At 35.9% G+C, this 17,502-nt stretch overlaps 1 protein-coding gene across 5 annotated transcripts in view; it reads right to left on the minus strand.

Annotated features, from left to right (window-relative positions):
- The window catches only part of AP3B1 (adaptor related protein complex 3 subunit beta 1), a 314,641-nt gene that overhangs the window by 160,261 nt on the left and 136,878 nt on the right, over window positions 1–17,502 (minus strand). For all 5 annotated transcript variants that reach the window (XM_023214919.1, XM_023214920.1, XM_023214922.2 and 2 more), the window contains exons 12-13: window positions 8,405–8,467; window positions 5,600–5,732 (exon numbers count right to left, since the gene is read on the minus strand). In XM_023214919.1, coding sequence (XP_023070687.1) covers window positions 5,600–5,732; window positions 8,405–8,467 — 196 coding nt within the window. The remainder of the gene's footprint in view (window positions 1–5,599; window positions 5,733–8,404; window positions 8,468–17,502) is intronic.

The raw sequence follows: 17,502 nt of genomic DNA on the forward strand, positions 1-17,502 counted from the left end.
TATCTTGTTGGTTTCCCTTAATCCTGCCCACAGTTTACAAATAGTTCATTCACTAAATTCGCTTCAATCATCCCTTTTAAGTGTGCCATCTGTTTCTTGCCAGAGCCTTAACTAATATAGTAACTGCTACTAGACGTGGATAGGAAGCAAATCCTTAAACTGGGATTACGGCATTGAGTTATCACACTAAACTGGCCAATCATTGGTCTGGTTTCTTTTTGGTGGTACTGGTAAAGAAATGTACTATAACTCATCTGAGAACCTGACCTTATGAAATGAATCTTATATAATGTGTTATTAATGCTAGTGATGCCAGAGAAATAAATCAACATTGTCTTTACTTATTATTTTGATATTTTTATTAATAGGGCTTCATGGCTATTAGGAATTCCCCTAGTGTATACTACAAAGGTTTATTTTAATATTATATTAGAAATACCATGTTTTGTTCCTAATACTCTTTTTTTTTTTTTTTTTTTTTTTTTGAGACAGAGTCTTGCTCTGTCGCCCAGGCTGGAGTGCTGTGGCGCAATTTTGGCTCACTGCAACCTCCGCCTCCCAGATTCAAGCAATTCTCCTGCCGCAGCCTCCTGAGTAGCTGGGATTACAGGTGTACACCACCACACCTGGCTAATTTTTTTATTTTTAGTAGAGATGGGGTTTCACCATGTTGGTTAGGCTGATCTCAAACTCCTGACCTCGTGATCCACTCGCCTTGGCCTCCCAAAGTGCTGGGATTACAGGTGTGAGTCACCACGCCTGGCCTACTGTTTCACTGAAATGCATTTTTTATACAGCTCCCTTTAAGAATATAAACAAAATTCATCATTCTAATCCTTAGTAAATATATGTATTTCAAACTGTTCACCTGTTTATCCATAAGAATAATAAATTAACTAATATTGACCAGGCACAGTGGCTCAGCACTTTGGGAGGCCGAGGCAGGAGGATGGCTTGATCCCAGGAGTTCAAGACCAGCCTGGGCAACATGGAAAATCCCATGTCTACAAAAAATAGAAAAATTAGCCAGGAGTTATGGCACGTGCCTATAGCACCAGCCATTCAGGAGGCTGAAGTAGGAGAATCATCTGGGCCCAGGAAGGTTGAGGCTGCAGGGAGCCACGATCACAACACTGCACTTCAGCCTGGGTGACAGAGTGAGAAAAGAAAAAACAAAAAAAAAAATCTAGTATGATTTAACTAAAAGCTAACTAATATTAATGCTTTAGTTTACAAAACGACATCATATTTCATTAACGTCTCACAATAATGTAGGGTAGATACCTTATTATTATTATTTTAAAGATGAAGAAAGAGAGATGCACTGGAATTATATCACTTTGTCTAGAATTCAAACTCAGAACTAGGATGTACATTCTACCTATATATGTTCTATGTAATTATAAGCAAGAATTACTTCTTTTTTTTTTTTTTTTTTTTTTTTTTTGAGACAGAGTTTTGCTCTTGTTGCCCAGGCTGGAGTGCAGTGGCACCATCTCAGCTCACTGCAACCTCCACCTCCTGGATTCAAGCAATTCTCCTGCCTCAGCCTCCCAAGTAGCTGGGATTACAGGCACCTGCCACCACACCCACCTAATTTTTTGTATTTTTAGTAGAGATGGGGTTTCGCCATGTTGAGCAGGCTGGTCTTGAACTCCTGACCTCAGGTGATCCACCCACCTTGGCCTCCCAAATGCTAGGACTACCGGCATGAGCCATCGTGCCCGCCCATAGGCAAGTATTACTTCTATAACGACTACCTCTTGGTGCTATGAGGAAAGCAAGGGTAAATGAGAATTAGATTCTGCCCTCATCAAACTTACACTCTAGTAGAAAAATAAATGGTTATGTGATTACTATGCAAAGCTAAATTTGGTAAGTGTGGTTTTAAAGAATGCACAGTATAACAAATTTGTATTTTAAAAATACATTATTGCAAAACTAGCCTAAGTAAGAGACAAAATGTCACATAATTTAATTATCTACAAGCAGAGGCAGGATTGGCTATGGCTGAAAAATGTGTTTGGCATCATTTATCTTTAGGAACTACATTAGTTTCCTATTGTTGCTGTTACAGATTACTAAAAACATAGTGGCTTAAAATGGTGCAAATTTATCTTTGTACGGTTCTAAAGTCAGAAGTCTAACATAGGTCTTATGGGACTAACATCAAGCTGTCAACAGGGCTGTGTTCCCTCTGGAAGTTTTAGAGGAAATCTGTTCCTTCCCCATCCAACTTCCCAAGCGTGCCCACTTTCCTTGCTTCAAAGACCTCTTCCAAGAATCACATCACCCTGACCTTCTGACTGACCTGTCTCTCTCTTTCCCATATAAAGACCCACATGATAACATTAGGTCCATCCACATAATCTCCCCATCTATAGAAATTTGACTTAATCATATCTGTGAAGTCTCTTTTTCCATGTAAGGTAACATATTCACAGGTTCTGGGCACTTTTGGAGGGCAATAATTCTGCCTACCACAGATGCCTTCTCATTCCCCTCAGGTAATTCCACTCTGCTTCTCCTTTATGCTACCTCTTGGTTTCCAAAGACCTCAGCATGTTGGTGCTACTCTATCAGAAACACAAAATGATCCTATGTTTTAGATATTTCCTAACTTCCTCCTTGTCCTCAACAAAACTTAATGGACCTAACTCTAAAAAGTACAGTCTACTATCATACCCATTTTACAAATGAAGAATCTGGCGCACAGGTAGATTGGGTAATTTACTCAGGATAGCTGTAACATTCAATATAGGTGGTATAGTTATACATGTAAGCAAATAGCTGGCAAGAGAGTAAGTGGTCACTATATGGGAAGACTATAATATATTTGTCTTATATTACTATCTCCCTCCAATAGACTACGAGCTCTACAAAGGCAGGAACCTTTTATAAGTTAAATAAATATCCTATTAATATACTCAACATTTATTAAAGATCTCAACTGATTTAAGTCTTCAATAAATGCTTACTGAATTTTTTTTTTTTTTTTTTTTGAGACAGAGTCTCGCTCTGTTGCCCAGGCTGGAGTGCAGTGGCGTGATCTCCACTCGACAAAACAAAGTCTTCTGCCCCACTCCTTTTAGAGTAGATGGCAATAAGGTTATTCAAAAAAGTAAATTTTGCTAATATGTTACCTAAAATAAATTACCTAAGTCAACTAAAATGTAGATTTCTCTTACTAAAGGTCTATAAGAAATTGGTTTATCAAATTAATCTTAGAGAGTCATAATGGACTGTTTTAGGGCAAGCTTCAAGTCTGCTTAGAAAGGCTCTTAACAACACACACACAAAACTAGAAGTCCAAGAGAAATATATTAAACATATATAAAAACAATTGAGCCCAAATGTCCCTGAGGTTTAAAGATTCATTATTTGAAGAGATGATGAGGTATTCATTTCAATATAAAAATCGAAGAATTACAGATTCCTAGAGCCTTAGAAGATCTTACAGATTTTAAAGAAACTGAGTCTTCATTCACAGTATTTATTTCTAAAAGTAGATCTTTTAATACAAAGAGGAAGGGGCTCTATTGTCAGGATGGCTATGTTAAAGTTAAAAATACTATGACTTTCTTTTATGTGACTAATTTTGATATAAATATTCTCCTTATTTTTTTACCTCTCACTTTTACTGAGCCAGACTTCCAAACTACAGAAAATAGTGTAGCATATGTGATACAGAGATAATTAATCAGGTATTATGGGCTAATGATTATGCAAATATAATCTAGACAATACAATTTAAGTTTGTTAATATTCACTGCAGGGGAAAAAAAACATGGTTAAGAGTTTTATCAAAAAACAAAAGCCTAACCATTAAAATATCAAAATTTAAAATAGTAAATCCTTCTACTTTTAGAGAGGGAGTATATATTATATTAGTCTTTCATTTTCTAATTATAAAACAATCTAGTCTTCCCTTAAAAGTGATGTAGGGGTAGAATATTTATCTTTTAAAGTCAGTAAAAATATTTGTTGAGAAATTAAATCTGAAGCAGAAATAACTGCTTTAAAATCCAAAGTTTGAAATTTTCCATCAGAAAAAAAAGTCAAAAAATAAAATTGAGAAAATTTGAATATGTTTTGTATTTGAATGAACTGATCAGTGTTCTAACTAACTTTCAGTGTTTTCTGTATACAACTAAAATGTAAAAGAACAATTGCCGTGGTAAACCTTGGTTCATAATCTTTAATGGTACAAAGTTATTTCCCCAACGTATGTATTTTATTTGGTCGAATAGAAAGTCATTATTAAAGGCACAGAAAAATTTCTTTAAAACACATTTTTAAAGTCACATTTTAAAATGTGACATAGAAACAGAGATAAAAGGATTAGTTATTGTTAAAAGTAGAAAGAGATACAGTGGATGACACTTACATTCCTATCTCCAATAGCTATTTTGTAGAGATAAAAAAATTTTTAAACCTATTGTCTTGATAATTTTGGTTGGCATTTATTTGGAGTTTTAATACTACAGGTAGAAAAATCTTTAGTCATAATATCTTGAGTTTACAGGTACAAGTTTAAAATTTTATGCTCACGACAAAAATCAGTGTTATCTGAGAATAAAGTTTGTTCTAATTTTTTTCATCAGAAATACTTTCAACAATGTTACAGTTTTCTAAAGATATCTACATGTGGGAAAAGATAATTAGGGATTATAGGATTCTTGTACTAAAAGGTTATTTTTCAAATAAAATGTAATCAATTTTATTGTTTTACCTCATGGGCTGCTGTATCATATATGTCCATATCTAGACATGACATGGATATAAGTATATTTTAAATCCCATAAATAATTTCAATGATTTTACAAAGAAAATTATGCTTTTCTTTAAAAAGTCTCATTTTAATTAAATACGTAATTATAATAAAAGTCCTTTAAACAAAATTATTTTAAAGGTAAAGTTGGCTTTTCTTTCTTTCTTTCTCTAAATGGCTCCATTTATTTTAAAGCCTTACCCACAGAAATAACTGACGCTTTGCCATAGAACAATATGGGATCTAGATTACATATTTTACTGGATATTACCTATCCAGTTTTACCGAACACTTAGATATTGTTTGGCTTAAAAACATAAAGCTACTCCAAGTTGATGGCTTTTAAATCTAGTTAATTTTGAATATAAAATTATTAGGTGAATTTCTGAGGAAAAAAATGTTGAAGGTGTAACATGTTTTTTGATCTAGCCACTTCTCCATGTTATAGTCATTTGCCTGCTTTTAGCACCCTCTGCAGGTGAACCAATATTATGCATGACTTACATGCCATTAAAATGCAGTAAAAAGATGGAAAGGATACAATCAAGGAGATTAAACTGTAAAGAAGTAAAACAAATTTTCGTAGATCTGTTGCAGTAAAACAAATACTACCTGCTAGTTAACAGCCTATTTTACCTAAAAAAAAAAAAAAAAAAAGAACCCAGAATATGCATATTTATGTGCATTTCAAGGATAAAGTGCTACTTATTGTGACCATACTACTGACATAACTGGAAAAGCTCAAATGCAAAGGTTACAACTTGGAAATAATACCAAGAATATCCAAATTATAAATCACTTGAAAACAAAATGAAACTGTGAACTTACCATCCCTGTTGGACAGCAGACAGACCAAGCCATTGAGGCATGTGTCAGTTACTTCCAAGATGTTGGTTGCACATCTGCCTATAGTCTGAATAGTGGCTGCTGCAAATTGTTTATCCTGGCTTTTCACATAGGTCTAAAAGATATTATTTCAATTAGTTTACACATTGGTATTATCGAGTTAACCAAAAATCTGATTATATTAAATTTCATCAATATGTAAGAATTCCAGAACACATAAACTTCTCATAAGCACAATATGAGGACCAAGTGATGATGTAGATTAATTTCATTTTGTTTTGATTTTTTTACTTAACGAATGTGCATATGGACGAAGCACATTTTCAAGCCAGGCTCATTCACCTGTGGCCCTAGTGGCTTGAGACTGCAAAACAGATAGTAGGAGCAGTCACCCAAAGACAGCAATTAGTTTAAGTGCAAGGTTGAAAGAGATGATGAGAGCTCTCTCTTTGGAGGTTTCAGTTCATTTACCAGCAGCATCTGTGAATCTATGGGGAAAAAAGGTCACTTTTTCAGAGACACTAAATCTAAAAATTGGGAGAAAAGGAAAAAAGGGACCAGTAGGCTATTTACAAACATTTTACTTTCAAAATCTATCACAATGGTTGTAAAAGAATAATAGTTACAATGAACAGTATTTCAATAAAGACTTCAAATACTCACTTTATAATAAAATAAAATACCATACTTTTGAAACCGGTTTTCTTTAAAAGTATGCTTTAAAAATATACTGTAAAGGGTATATGTGTGTGTGTGTATACTATATATATAGTGTGTGTGTATATATATACACTATGCATATATACACACACTATATATAGTATATACATATATATACACTATATATATACAAATTTAAAAATAAAGAAATAAATCACTGATTTAACAACAGGAAGTCAAAAGATCTTTTAAAAATTTATAATAGCCCTAGAGAATTTCACTTTGGTTAGAACCGTCCTAATGTTTACATGACAAAACCTTCCACTGTTTACAGAAATATACATACTTTATATCATATATATGAAATTTGAAATGTCATTAACAATTGAAATTTTTAAGAAAGAGTCCCAACCTCAAATAAGAAGTATACAATGTAGACTTAACACTATGGTTATCAAAAATGCAAAAAAAGTATATACATTTAAGTGGTGTCTAAATGACAAATGCAGGAGAAAATCTAAAGATATCTAAAAAAATACAAATCTGCTAAAAATGGTACCCACAAGGTGATTAAATGTTGAAGAAATAAATTAATTAAACTCTCCTAGTTTTTTATATTTAAAAGTGTTCCCAAATAAATTAATTTCCTTAACTAAAAATATATACTTATGAGTCTTTAGAAACATTCCCTATTTTACCCAAAAAGTTGCTAAAAGCATAACTATGAGCATAACACCAAACACAGACAGAAGGTACAAATTAAGAGAGTGATAAAAATGAATACATGAAAAAAATATACTTAAAAGTTTGACTGAAAAACGGACCTTATTAAACTTCCCGATATCAAATGAAAAGACTAGATGACCAAAATTTTCAAACAGGTCTAGTATGTGCGCTCTATACAACCCATTCCATAAGATGACCTAAGTCTCCCTTCGTACAATCCCAGGAGACTTGATATAAGCAAAAAGTAGACAGTGAGAGGACACCCAAAGAGACTAGACAGGACAACAGGAAAGGAACAAAAATAAACACAAAGACCAGTACTTTAAATAAATAACATTATAAGAATGAAGTGAAAATCAAATTCAAGCAATGATCTACAGCTATAAGATTACTGAATAAGAACATAAAATACTATATTTTCTGTCATATAAATGAGTGCATTTCCAGAACATCTTAATTTTTTAAGAAATTTGGCTAGAAAGATACACATCACAAAAGTAGAGTAATCCAGGTACGAAAATATAAATTATGGACATGTCATACTATTCTACTACTCCTGTAAAAAATTTAAAAATCACATAGCTAAAAAGAAATAGTGTACATAGTGTATTACACCCAAGAAGAAATTTAATACTGGCATATAGGAGAACTATGGCAAAAAATACATCTCTGAAAGTTGGAACATGATAAAAGAAAAACTCTGTGATTACTGCATAGTATGTGGTATATTTTTGTTAAGAAAACAGATAATGGAATGTAAAAGTCATGATACTGATGTAAAGTTTTCTATTGCTGTGCTCTACCACTAAGGTTTCAGAGATGACCTTTCCATCATAAAGGGTATGGTGTCCATTAAGTAGTTTTTGAATAATATTTTGGGGGGAAATGTGCTAGGAAGATTCTCATACGGCATAAAAGTACAACAAAACAAATCAAAATAAAAAATAGCAATTTAAAAAATCATAGTGGGGCAATTATTAACAACATTTTTTGAGCTATATATGAGGCCACGGGGGTAGTGTCAAAAACAGTGATAGGTCAATAAAATAGGAACCACCAGGTAAGAAATGAAGCCACTTTCATGACCACAGAGTATAGAAAGGACTATTTATGTTGGCAGCACAAAAAGATGAAATTCTTACCAGAAATGCAATTTCAAACAAAGACAGAGTTATAAACCAAAGTCCTTCAAAGTCTATGAAAATATGAAAGAGAATACTATGTTTTCCTTAAATTATAAATTTGTAATTATTCTTGCAAATTTGTAAATTTCTTAGTTGTCAATCTTGTACCAATCACTATTTTATGTACATAATTACTTATTTCTAGATAGAAAAATATGCATATTTAAGACTGAACATATGTTTTAGAAGTTTTTTATAATTAGCACTGTACACAAACCTGAAATTCTCGAAGAAGAGTTGATATGTTGGCTTCATTTGCCAAGTTTGTCAAAATTTCAAGCTGTAGAAGACAAAAGACAAAGTAAACATTTAAAAACAATGGTAGCAAGATGAATTTAATAGAGTACAAGCATTTAATTGAAAGTTTATTTCACTTTTAAAAATCACATTGTCGGCCGGGCACGGTGACTCACGCCTGTAATGCCAACACTTTGGGAAGCCAAGGCTGGCAGATCACCTGAGGCCAGGAGTTCCAGACCAGCCTGACCAACATGGAGAAACCCCGTCTCTACTAAAAATACAAAATTAGCCAGGCGTGGTGGTGCATGCCTATAATCCCAGCTACTCGGGAGGCTGAGGCAGGAGAATCGCTGGAACCCAGGAGGCAGAGGTTGCAGTGAGCTGAGATCGCGCCATTGCACTCCAGCCTGGGAAACAAGAGTGAAACTGTGACACACACACACACACACACACACACACACAATCACATTGTCGCCAATGTGGTAAGGCATTACACCCTTCAGGTCAACTTAGTCTACTTTCTTATGTTCACAAACTGATACCAGACAATTCCTAGTTCTTTGAAAATAATTTGGAAAAGGAGAATCCCACATCTTCACTAATTGTTTGCCCAGTGCAAACTTACAATTTATATATAATTAACCTAAACAGTTCTGCCAGTTTGGCTTTTGTCTTTTAGCAAAGTTAGAAAACAATTTGCCCTCCATGTTAATACATCTGTTTTCCAGATAGCAATTAATTATTTTGATTTGTTCTCCTATAATCTACCATCCCATACACTCAAGACATTTTAATTCCCTCTTCTGGATTTATAGATATAAACAATGTGTAATCTCCAATGGGCTTGTGAAAAAAAAATTTTACTAATAAAAAATATTTAGTCTTAAGAAAATCACAAAAAAACAGAAGAGACAAACAGAAGCAAATCAAGATGTGAACATAAATACATTCATATCAGTAATTACATTAAATAAAGCCAAATATTTATAGCCAACTGATTTTTGACAAGGCAAACAGAAACACAAAATGGGGAAAGGATACCCTATTCAACAAATGGTGCCAGGATAATTGGCAAGCCACACGCAGAAGAATGAAACTGGATCCTCATCTCTCACCTTATATAAAACTCAACTCAAGATGGATCAAAGACTTAAATCTAAGACCTGAAACCATAAAGATTCTAGAAGATAACATCGGAAAAACCCTTCTAGACATTGGCTTAGGCAAAGACTTCATGATCCAAATCCAGTAACAAATGCAACAAAAACAAAGATAAATAGATGGGGCTTAATTAAACTAGAAAGCTTCCGCACAGCATAAGAAATAATCAGCAGAGTTAACAGACAACCCACAGAGTGGAAGAAAATCTTCACAGTCTATACATCTGACAAAGGACTAATATCCAGAATCTACAAAGAACACAAAGAAATCAGCAAGAAAAAAACAATCCCACCATAAAATAGGCAAAGGAAATGAATAGACAATTCTCAAAGATACACAAATTGCCAACAAGCATATGGAAAAACGCTCAACTACCTATTAGGGAAATGCAAATCAAAACCACAATGCGAAACCACCTCACTCCAGCAAAAGTGGCCATAATCAAAAAATCAAAAAATAATAGATGTTAGTTAGCATGGATGTGGTGAAAGGGAACACTTTTACACTGTTGGTGGGAATGTAAACTAGTACAACCACTATAGAAAACAGTGTGGAGATTCCTTTAAAAACTAAAAGTAGAACTACTGTCTGATCCAGCAATCCCACTACTAGGTATCTACCCAGAGGAAAAGAAGTCATTATACAAAAAATAAACTTGCACACACGGTTACAGCAGCACAGTTTGCAATTGCAAAAATATGGAACCAGCCCAAATGCCCATCAATCAACATGTGGATGAAGAACATGTTATACATACACACACACACACACCGTGGAATTCTGTTCAGCTACAAAAAGGAACAAAATAATGGCATTCACAGAAATTACATAGAATTGGAGACTATTCTTCTAAGTGAAGTAACTCAGGAATGGAAAACCAAACATCGTTATGTTCTCACTCATAAGTGGGAGCTAAGCTATGAGGATGCAAAGGCATACGAATAATACATTGGACTTTGGGGACTCGGGGGAAAGGGGAGGGGGTGGTGAGGAATAAAAGACTACACACTGGACGCAGTGACACTGCTTAGGTGATGGGTGCACCAAAATCTCAGAAATCACTACTAAAGATTAATGCATGTAACCAAACACCACCACCTGTTCCCCAAAAACCTACTGAAAGAAAAATTAAAAAAAAAAAAAACCAAACAGTAAATGATCTAAATGCTCCAATCAGAAGGCACAGACTGTAGGAGGAGTTCTTTATATATTCTGGGTACAAATCATTTATTCAGACACATGTATTAGAAATATTTTTCCCAGATTATCTTTTAATTTTTAATTTTATTTTGATAACTATATTTTAACTTTTGGACAACTTTTTTTTTCTTTTTCTTTTTTTTTTTTTTTTTTTTTTGAGACAAGGTCTTACTCTGTCACCCAGGCTGGAGTGCAGTGGTGTGATCATGGCTCACTGCAGCCTTAACCTCTGGGGCTCAAGCAATCCTCCCACCTGAGCCACCCAAGTAGCTGGGACTACAGGTACATACCACCATGCTCAGCTTATTTTTAATTTTTTTGTAGGGATGGAGTCTCGTTGTGTTGCCCAGGCTGGTCTTAAACTCCTCGACTCAAGCAATCCTCCTGCCTCAGCCTCCCAAAGTCCTAGGATTATAGGCATGAACCACTGCATCCAGCTGGACAACTTTTAAAAAACAATCTCAAACATACAAAAAAGCTACATGTATAGTACAAAGAACTGTTGTTGTTTTTCTGAATGATTTGAGACTACAAATGCCAATCTGATGCTACATTATCCCCAAAAACTTCTATGTATATTTCCTATAAACAAGGACGTGTTCCACAGACTACAATACAACCAAGAAAATCAGGTTATTAAACTGATGTATTACTTTCACGCAATTGTCACTATGCATTTAAGTTTCAATAACTGTCTCAATGACATATAATAAAAGGATCCAGTTCAATATCCCATATTGTAGCAAGTTGTCTCCTTTGGGGTGAAACAGTTTCTTAGTCATTCTTTTAACTTTTATGACCTTGACACTTTCGCTAATTATAAACCAGGTTTCTTTGGTAAAATATCCTTGAATTTGGGTATAATTTAGATTTTATTATTAAATTCAGTTTTCATATGAATAATACATCATTCTAATATTGAACAGTCTTGAACAGTCCATAGTCCATCCTTTCCTCATTGGTTTGTAATATCTCCTCTACTACACGGTACATTTTTGCATGTATGGGCACGTTTCTAGGCTTTCTACTCTTTCTACTTACTTTTCTGTCTAAATAACACACTATTTTAATCACAACAGATTTATATTCCTAACTGTACTCTACACCATACTTATTACTTCCTGAAAACAATGCTCTTTCATAATCCCTTGTGTTAGCATCAATTATGTTTTTCACCTACTCTAACCCTTCAACCTCCCAATCAACCTGCCAACCAAGAAAAAAATTCACAATATTATTCTTTTAAGATCTGCCCAAACGTCATCTTTTCTAAACCTCTCAGAGAATTAGCTCCACCTTTCTGTTCTTCACAACACTCAATTCAAATATCCGTATCACTTAAAACACACAGTACTAAAATAAGTCAGTTAGAGACAGGGTCTCACTCTATCACCCAGACTGGAGTGCAGTGGCATGCTCAACTGCAGCCTCAACTTTCTGGGCTCAAGCGATCTGCCCACCTCAGCCTCCCAAGTAGCTAAGATTATAGGCATGCACCACCACACCTGGCTAATTTTGATTTTTCTGTAGAGGCAGAGTCTCACTACATGGCCCAAGCTGGTGTCGAACTCCTGGCCTCAAGCAATCCTCCTACCTTAGCCTCCCAAAGTGCTAGCAATACAGGGATGAGCCATTGTGCCAAGCCCTGAGTTATTTATTTATTTATATTATTACACATTAAGTTCTAGGGTACACGTGCACAACGTGCAGGTTTGATACATAGGTATGCCTGTGCCATGTTGGTTTGCTGCACCCCTTAACTCGTCATTTACTTTAGGTATTTCTCCTAATGCTATCTCTCCCCCAGCCCCCAAACCTCTGACAGGCCCCGGTGTGTGATATTCCCCACCCTGTGTCCAAGTGTTCTCATTGTTCAATTCCCACCTATGAGTGAAAACATGCGGTGTTTGGTTTTCTGTCCTTGTGATAGTTTGCTGAGAATGATGATTGCCAGCTTCAGCCAAGTCCATGCAAAGGACATCAACTCATCCTTTCTAATGGCTGCATAGTATTCCATGGTATATATATGCCACATTTTCTTAATTCAGTCTATCATTGACAGACATCTGGGTTGGTTCCAAGCCTTGTGATTGTGAACAGTGCTGCAATAAACATATGTGTGCATGTGTCTTTACAGTAGAATAATTTATAATTCTTTGGGTATATACTCAGTAATGGGATCACTGGGTCCAATGTTATTTCTAGTTCTAGATCCTGGAGGAATCGCCACACTGTCATCCACAATGGTTGAACTAATTTACACTCCCACCAACAGTGGCACAGCATACCTATTTCTCCACATCGTCTCCAGAATCTGTTGTTTCCTGACTTTTTAATGATTGCCATACTAACTGGTGTGAGATGGTATTTCATTGTGGTTTTGATTTGCATTTCTCTGATGACCAGTGATGATGAGCATTTTTTCTTTCATGTGTCTGTTGGCTGCATAGATGTCTTCTTTTGAGAAGTATCTGTTCATATCCTTTGCCTACTTTGGATGGGGTTGGCTTTTCTTATAAATTTGTTTAAGTTCTTTGTAGATTCTGGATATTAGCCCTTTGTCAGATGGGTAGATTGCAAAAATTTTCTCCCATTCTGTAGGTTGCCTGTTCACTCTGAAGGAGGTTTCTTTTCCCATGCAGAAGCTCTTTAATTAGATCCCACATTGCTTTTTGGTGTTTTAGTCATGAAGTCCTTGCACATGCCTATGTCCTCAATGGTACTGCCTAGGTTTTCTTCTAGGGTTTTTATGGTTTCAGCTCTAACATTTAAGTCTCCAATCCATCTTGAGTTAATTTTTTGTATAAAGTGTAAGGAAGGGATCCAGTTTCAGCTTTCTACATATGGCTAGCCAGGTTTCCCAGCACCATTTATTAAATAGGGAATCCTTTCCCCATTGCTTGTTTTTGTCAGGTTTGTCAAAGATCAGATGGTTGTAGATGTGTGGTGTTATTTCTGAGGCTTCTGTTCTGTTCTATTGATCTATCTCTGTTTTGGTACCAGTACCATGCTGTTTTGGTTACTGTAGCCTTGTAGTATAAAGTCAGGTAGGGTGATGCCTCCAGCTTTGTTCTTTTTGCTTAGAATTGTCTTGGCAATGCGAGCTCTTTTTTGGTTCCAGAGAAACTTTTTCCAATTCTGTGAAGAAAGTCATTGGGAGCTTGACAGGGATGGCATTGAATCTATAAATTACTTTGGGCAGTATGGCCATTATTACTATACTAATTCTTCCTATCCATGAGCATGGAATGTTTTTCCATTTGTTTGTGTTCTCTTTTATTTCATTGAGCAGTGGTTTGTAGTTCTCCTTGAAGAGGTCCTTCACATCCCTTGTAAGTTGGATCCCTAGGTATTTTATTCTCTTTATAATAATTGTGAATGGGAGTTCACTCATAATTTGGCTTTATGTTTCTCTGTTCTTGGTCTATAGGAATGCTTATGATTTTTGTACACTGATTTTGTAGCCTGAGACTTTACTGAAGTTGCTTATCAGCTTAAGGAGATTTTGGGCTGAGACCATGGGGTTTTCTAAATATACAATCATGTCATCTGCAAACAGGGATAATTTGAATTCCTCTTTTCCTAACTGAATACCCTTCATTTCTTTCTCTTGCCTGATTGGCCTGGCCAGAACTTCCAACACTATGTTGAACAGGAGTGGTGAGAGAGGGCATCCCTGTCTTGTGCCGGTTTTCAGAGGGAATGCTTCCAGTTTTTCCCATTCAGTATGATATTGGCTGTGGGTTTGTCATAAGTAGCTCTTATTATTTTGAGATACATTCCATCAATACCTAGTTTATTGAGAGTTTTTAGCACGAAAGGCTGCTGAAGTTTGTCGAAGGCCTTTTCTGCATCTACTGAGATAATCATGTGGTTTCTGTCATTGGTTCTGTTTACGTGATGGATTACTTTTATTGATTTGCGTATGTTGAATCAGCCTTGCATCGCAGGGATGAATCCAACTTGATTGTGGTGGATAAGCTGTTTGATGTGCTGAATTCAATTTGCCAGTATTTTATTAAGGATTTTTGCATCGATGTTCATCAGGGATATTGGTCTAAAATTTTCTTTTTTTGTTGTGTCTCTGCCAGGCTTTTGTATCAGGATGATGTTGGCCTCATAAAATGAGTTAGGGAGGATTCCCTCTTTTTCTGTTGATTGGAATAGTTTCAGAAGGAATAGTACCAGCTCCTCTTTGTACCTCTGGTAGAATTCAGCAGTGAATCCGTCTGGTCCTGGACTTTTTTTGGTTGGTAGGCTATTAATTATTGCCTCAATTTCAGAGCATTTTACTGGTCTCTTTAGAGATTCAACTTCTTCCTGGTTTAGGGTGTATATGTCCAGGAATTTATCAATTTCTTCTAGTTTTTCTAGTTCATTTCAGTAGAGATGTTTATAGTATTCTCTGATGGTAGTTTGTAGTTCTGTGAAATTGGTGGTGATATCTCCTTTATAATTTTTTAATGCATCTATTTGATTCTTCTCTCTTTTCTTAATTAGTCTTGCTAGCGGTCTATCAATTTTGTTTATCTTTTCAAAAAACCAGCTTCTGGATTGATTTTTTTTTTTTTTTTTTTTTTTTTTTTTTGAGATGGAGTCTTGCTCTGTCGCCCAGGCTGGAGTGCAGTGGCCGCATCTCAGCTCACTGCAAGCTCCACCTCCCGGGTTTACGCCATTCTCTTGCCTCAGCCTCCAGAGTAGCTGGGACTACAGGCGCCCACCACCTCACCCAGCTAGTTTTTTGTATTTTTTAGTAGAGACGGGGTTTCACTGTGTTAGCCAGGATGGTCTCGATCTCCTGACCTCGTGATCCACCCGCCTCGGCCTCCCAAAGTGCTGGGATTACAGGCTTGAGCCACCGCGCCCAGCCCATTGATTTTTTTTAAGGGTTTTTTGCGTCTCTATCTCTTTCCAGTCTGCTCTGATCTTAGTTATTTCTTGTCTTCTGCTAGCTTTTGAATTTTTTTGCTCTTGCTTCTCTAGTTCTTTTCATTGTGATGTTAGGGTGTCGATTTTAGATCTTTACTGATTTCTCTTGTGGGCATTTAGTGCTATAAATTTCCTTCTACACACTGCTTTAAGTGTGTCCCAGATATTCTGGTACGTTGTGTCTTTGTTTTCATTAGTTTCAAACAACATCTTCATTTCTGACTTCATTTCATTATTTACCCAGTAGTCATTCAGGAACAGGTTGTTCAGTTTCCATGTAGTTGTGCAGTTTTGAGTGAGTTTCTTAATCCTGAGTTCTAATTTGATTGTACTGTGCTGTGAGAGAGTTTGTTGTGATTTTGTTCTTTTACATTTGCTGAGGAGTGCTTTACTTCCAACTATGTGGTCAATTTTAGAATAAGCTTGATGTGGTCCTGAGAAGAATGTATATTCTGTTGATGTGGGGTGGGGAGTTCTGTAGATGTCCATTAGGTCTGCTTGGTGCAGAGCTGAGTTCAAGTCCTGGATATCCTTGTTAGCCTTCTGTCTCGTTGATCTAATATTGACAGTGGGGTGTTAAAGTCTCCCATTATTATTGTGTGGGAGTCTAAGTCTCTTTGTAGGTCTCTACAGGCTTGCTTTATGAACTGGGTGCTCCTGGATTAGGTGCATATATATTTAGGATAGTTAGCTCTTTTTGTTGAATTGATCCCTTTACCATTATGTAATGGCTTTCAGATCTTTGTTGGTTTGAAGTCTATTTTGTCAGAGACTAGGATTGCAACTCCTGTTTTTTTTGTTTGTTTGTTTTGTTTTTTTTTTTTTTTTTTGCTTTCCATTTGCTTGGTACATCTTTCTCCATCCCTTTATTTTGAGCCTATGTGTGTCTCTGCATGTGAGATGGGTCTCCTGAATACAGCACACTGATGGGTCTTGACTCTTTATCTAACTTGCCAGTCTGTGTCTTTTAATTGGGGCATTTAGTCCACTTACATTTAAGGTTAATACTGTTATGTGTGAATTTGATCTTGTCATTATGATGTTCACTGGTTATTTTGCCCATTAGTTGATGCAGTTTCTTCATAGAATCGATGGTTTTTACAATTTGGGATGTTTTTGCAGTGGCTAGTACCGGGTATTCCTTTCCATGTTTAGTGCTTCCTTCAAGAGCTCTTGTAAGATAGGCCTGGTGGTGACAAAATCTCTCAGCATTTGCTTGTCTGTAAAGGATTTTATTTCTCCTTCACTTATGAAGCTTACTTTGGCTGGATATGAAATTCTGGGTTGAAAACTGTTTTCTTTAAGAATGCTGAATATTGGCCCCCACTCTCTTTTGGCTTGTGGGGTTTCTGCCAAGAGAGCCGCTGTTAGTCTGATGGGCTTCCCTTTGTGGGTAACCCGACCTTTCTCTCTGGCTGCCCTTAACATTTTTTCCTTCATTCCAACTTTGGTAAATCTGACAATTATGTGTCTTGGGGTTGCTCTCCTCGAGGAGTATTCTGGGGTGTTCTCTGTATTTCTTGAATTTGAACGTTGGCCTGCCTTGGTAGGTTGGGGAAGTTCTCCTGGATAATATCCTGAAGAGTGTTTTCCAAATAGGTTCCACTCTCCCAGTCACTTTCAGGTATACCAATCAAACGTAGATTTGGTCTTTTCACACAGTCTCATATTTCTTAGAGGCTTTGTTCGTTTCTTTTTACTCTTTTTTCTGTAACCTTGTCCTCTAGCTCTATTAATTTGATCTTCAATCACGGATACCCTTTCTTCCACTTGATCGAATCAGCT

The sequence above is a fragment of the Piliocolobus tephrosceles genome, chromosome 4 (assembly GCF_002776525.5).
Source record: "Piliocolobus tephrosceles isolate RC106 chromosome 4, ASM277652v3, whole genome shotgun sequence".
In the NCBI taxonomy this organism is placed as follows: domain Eukaryota; kingdom Metazoa; phylum Chordata; class Mammalia; order Primates; family Cercopithecidae; genus Piliocolobus; species Piliocolobus tephrosceles.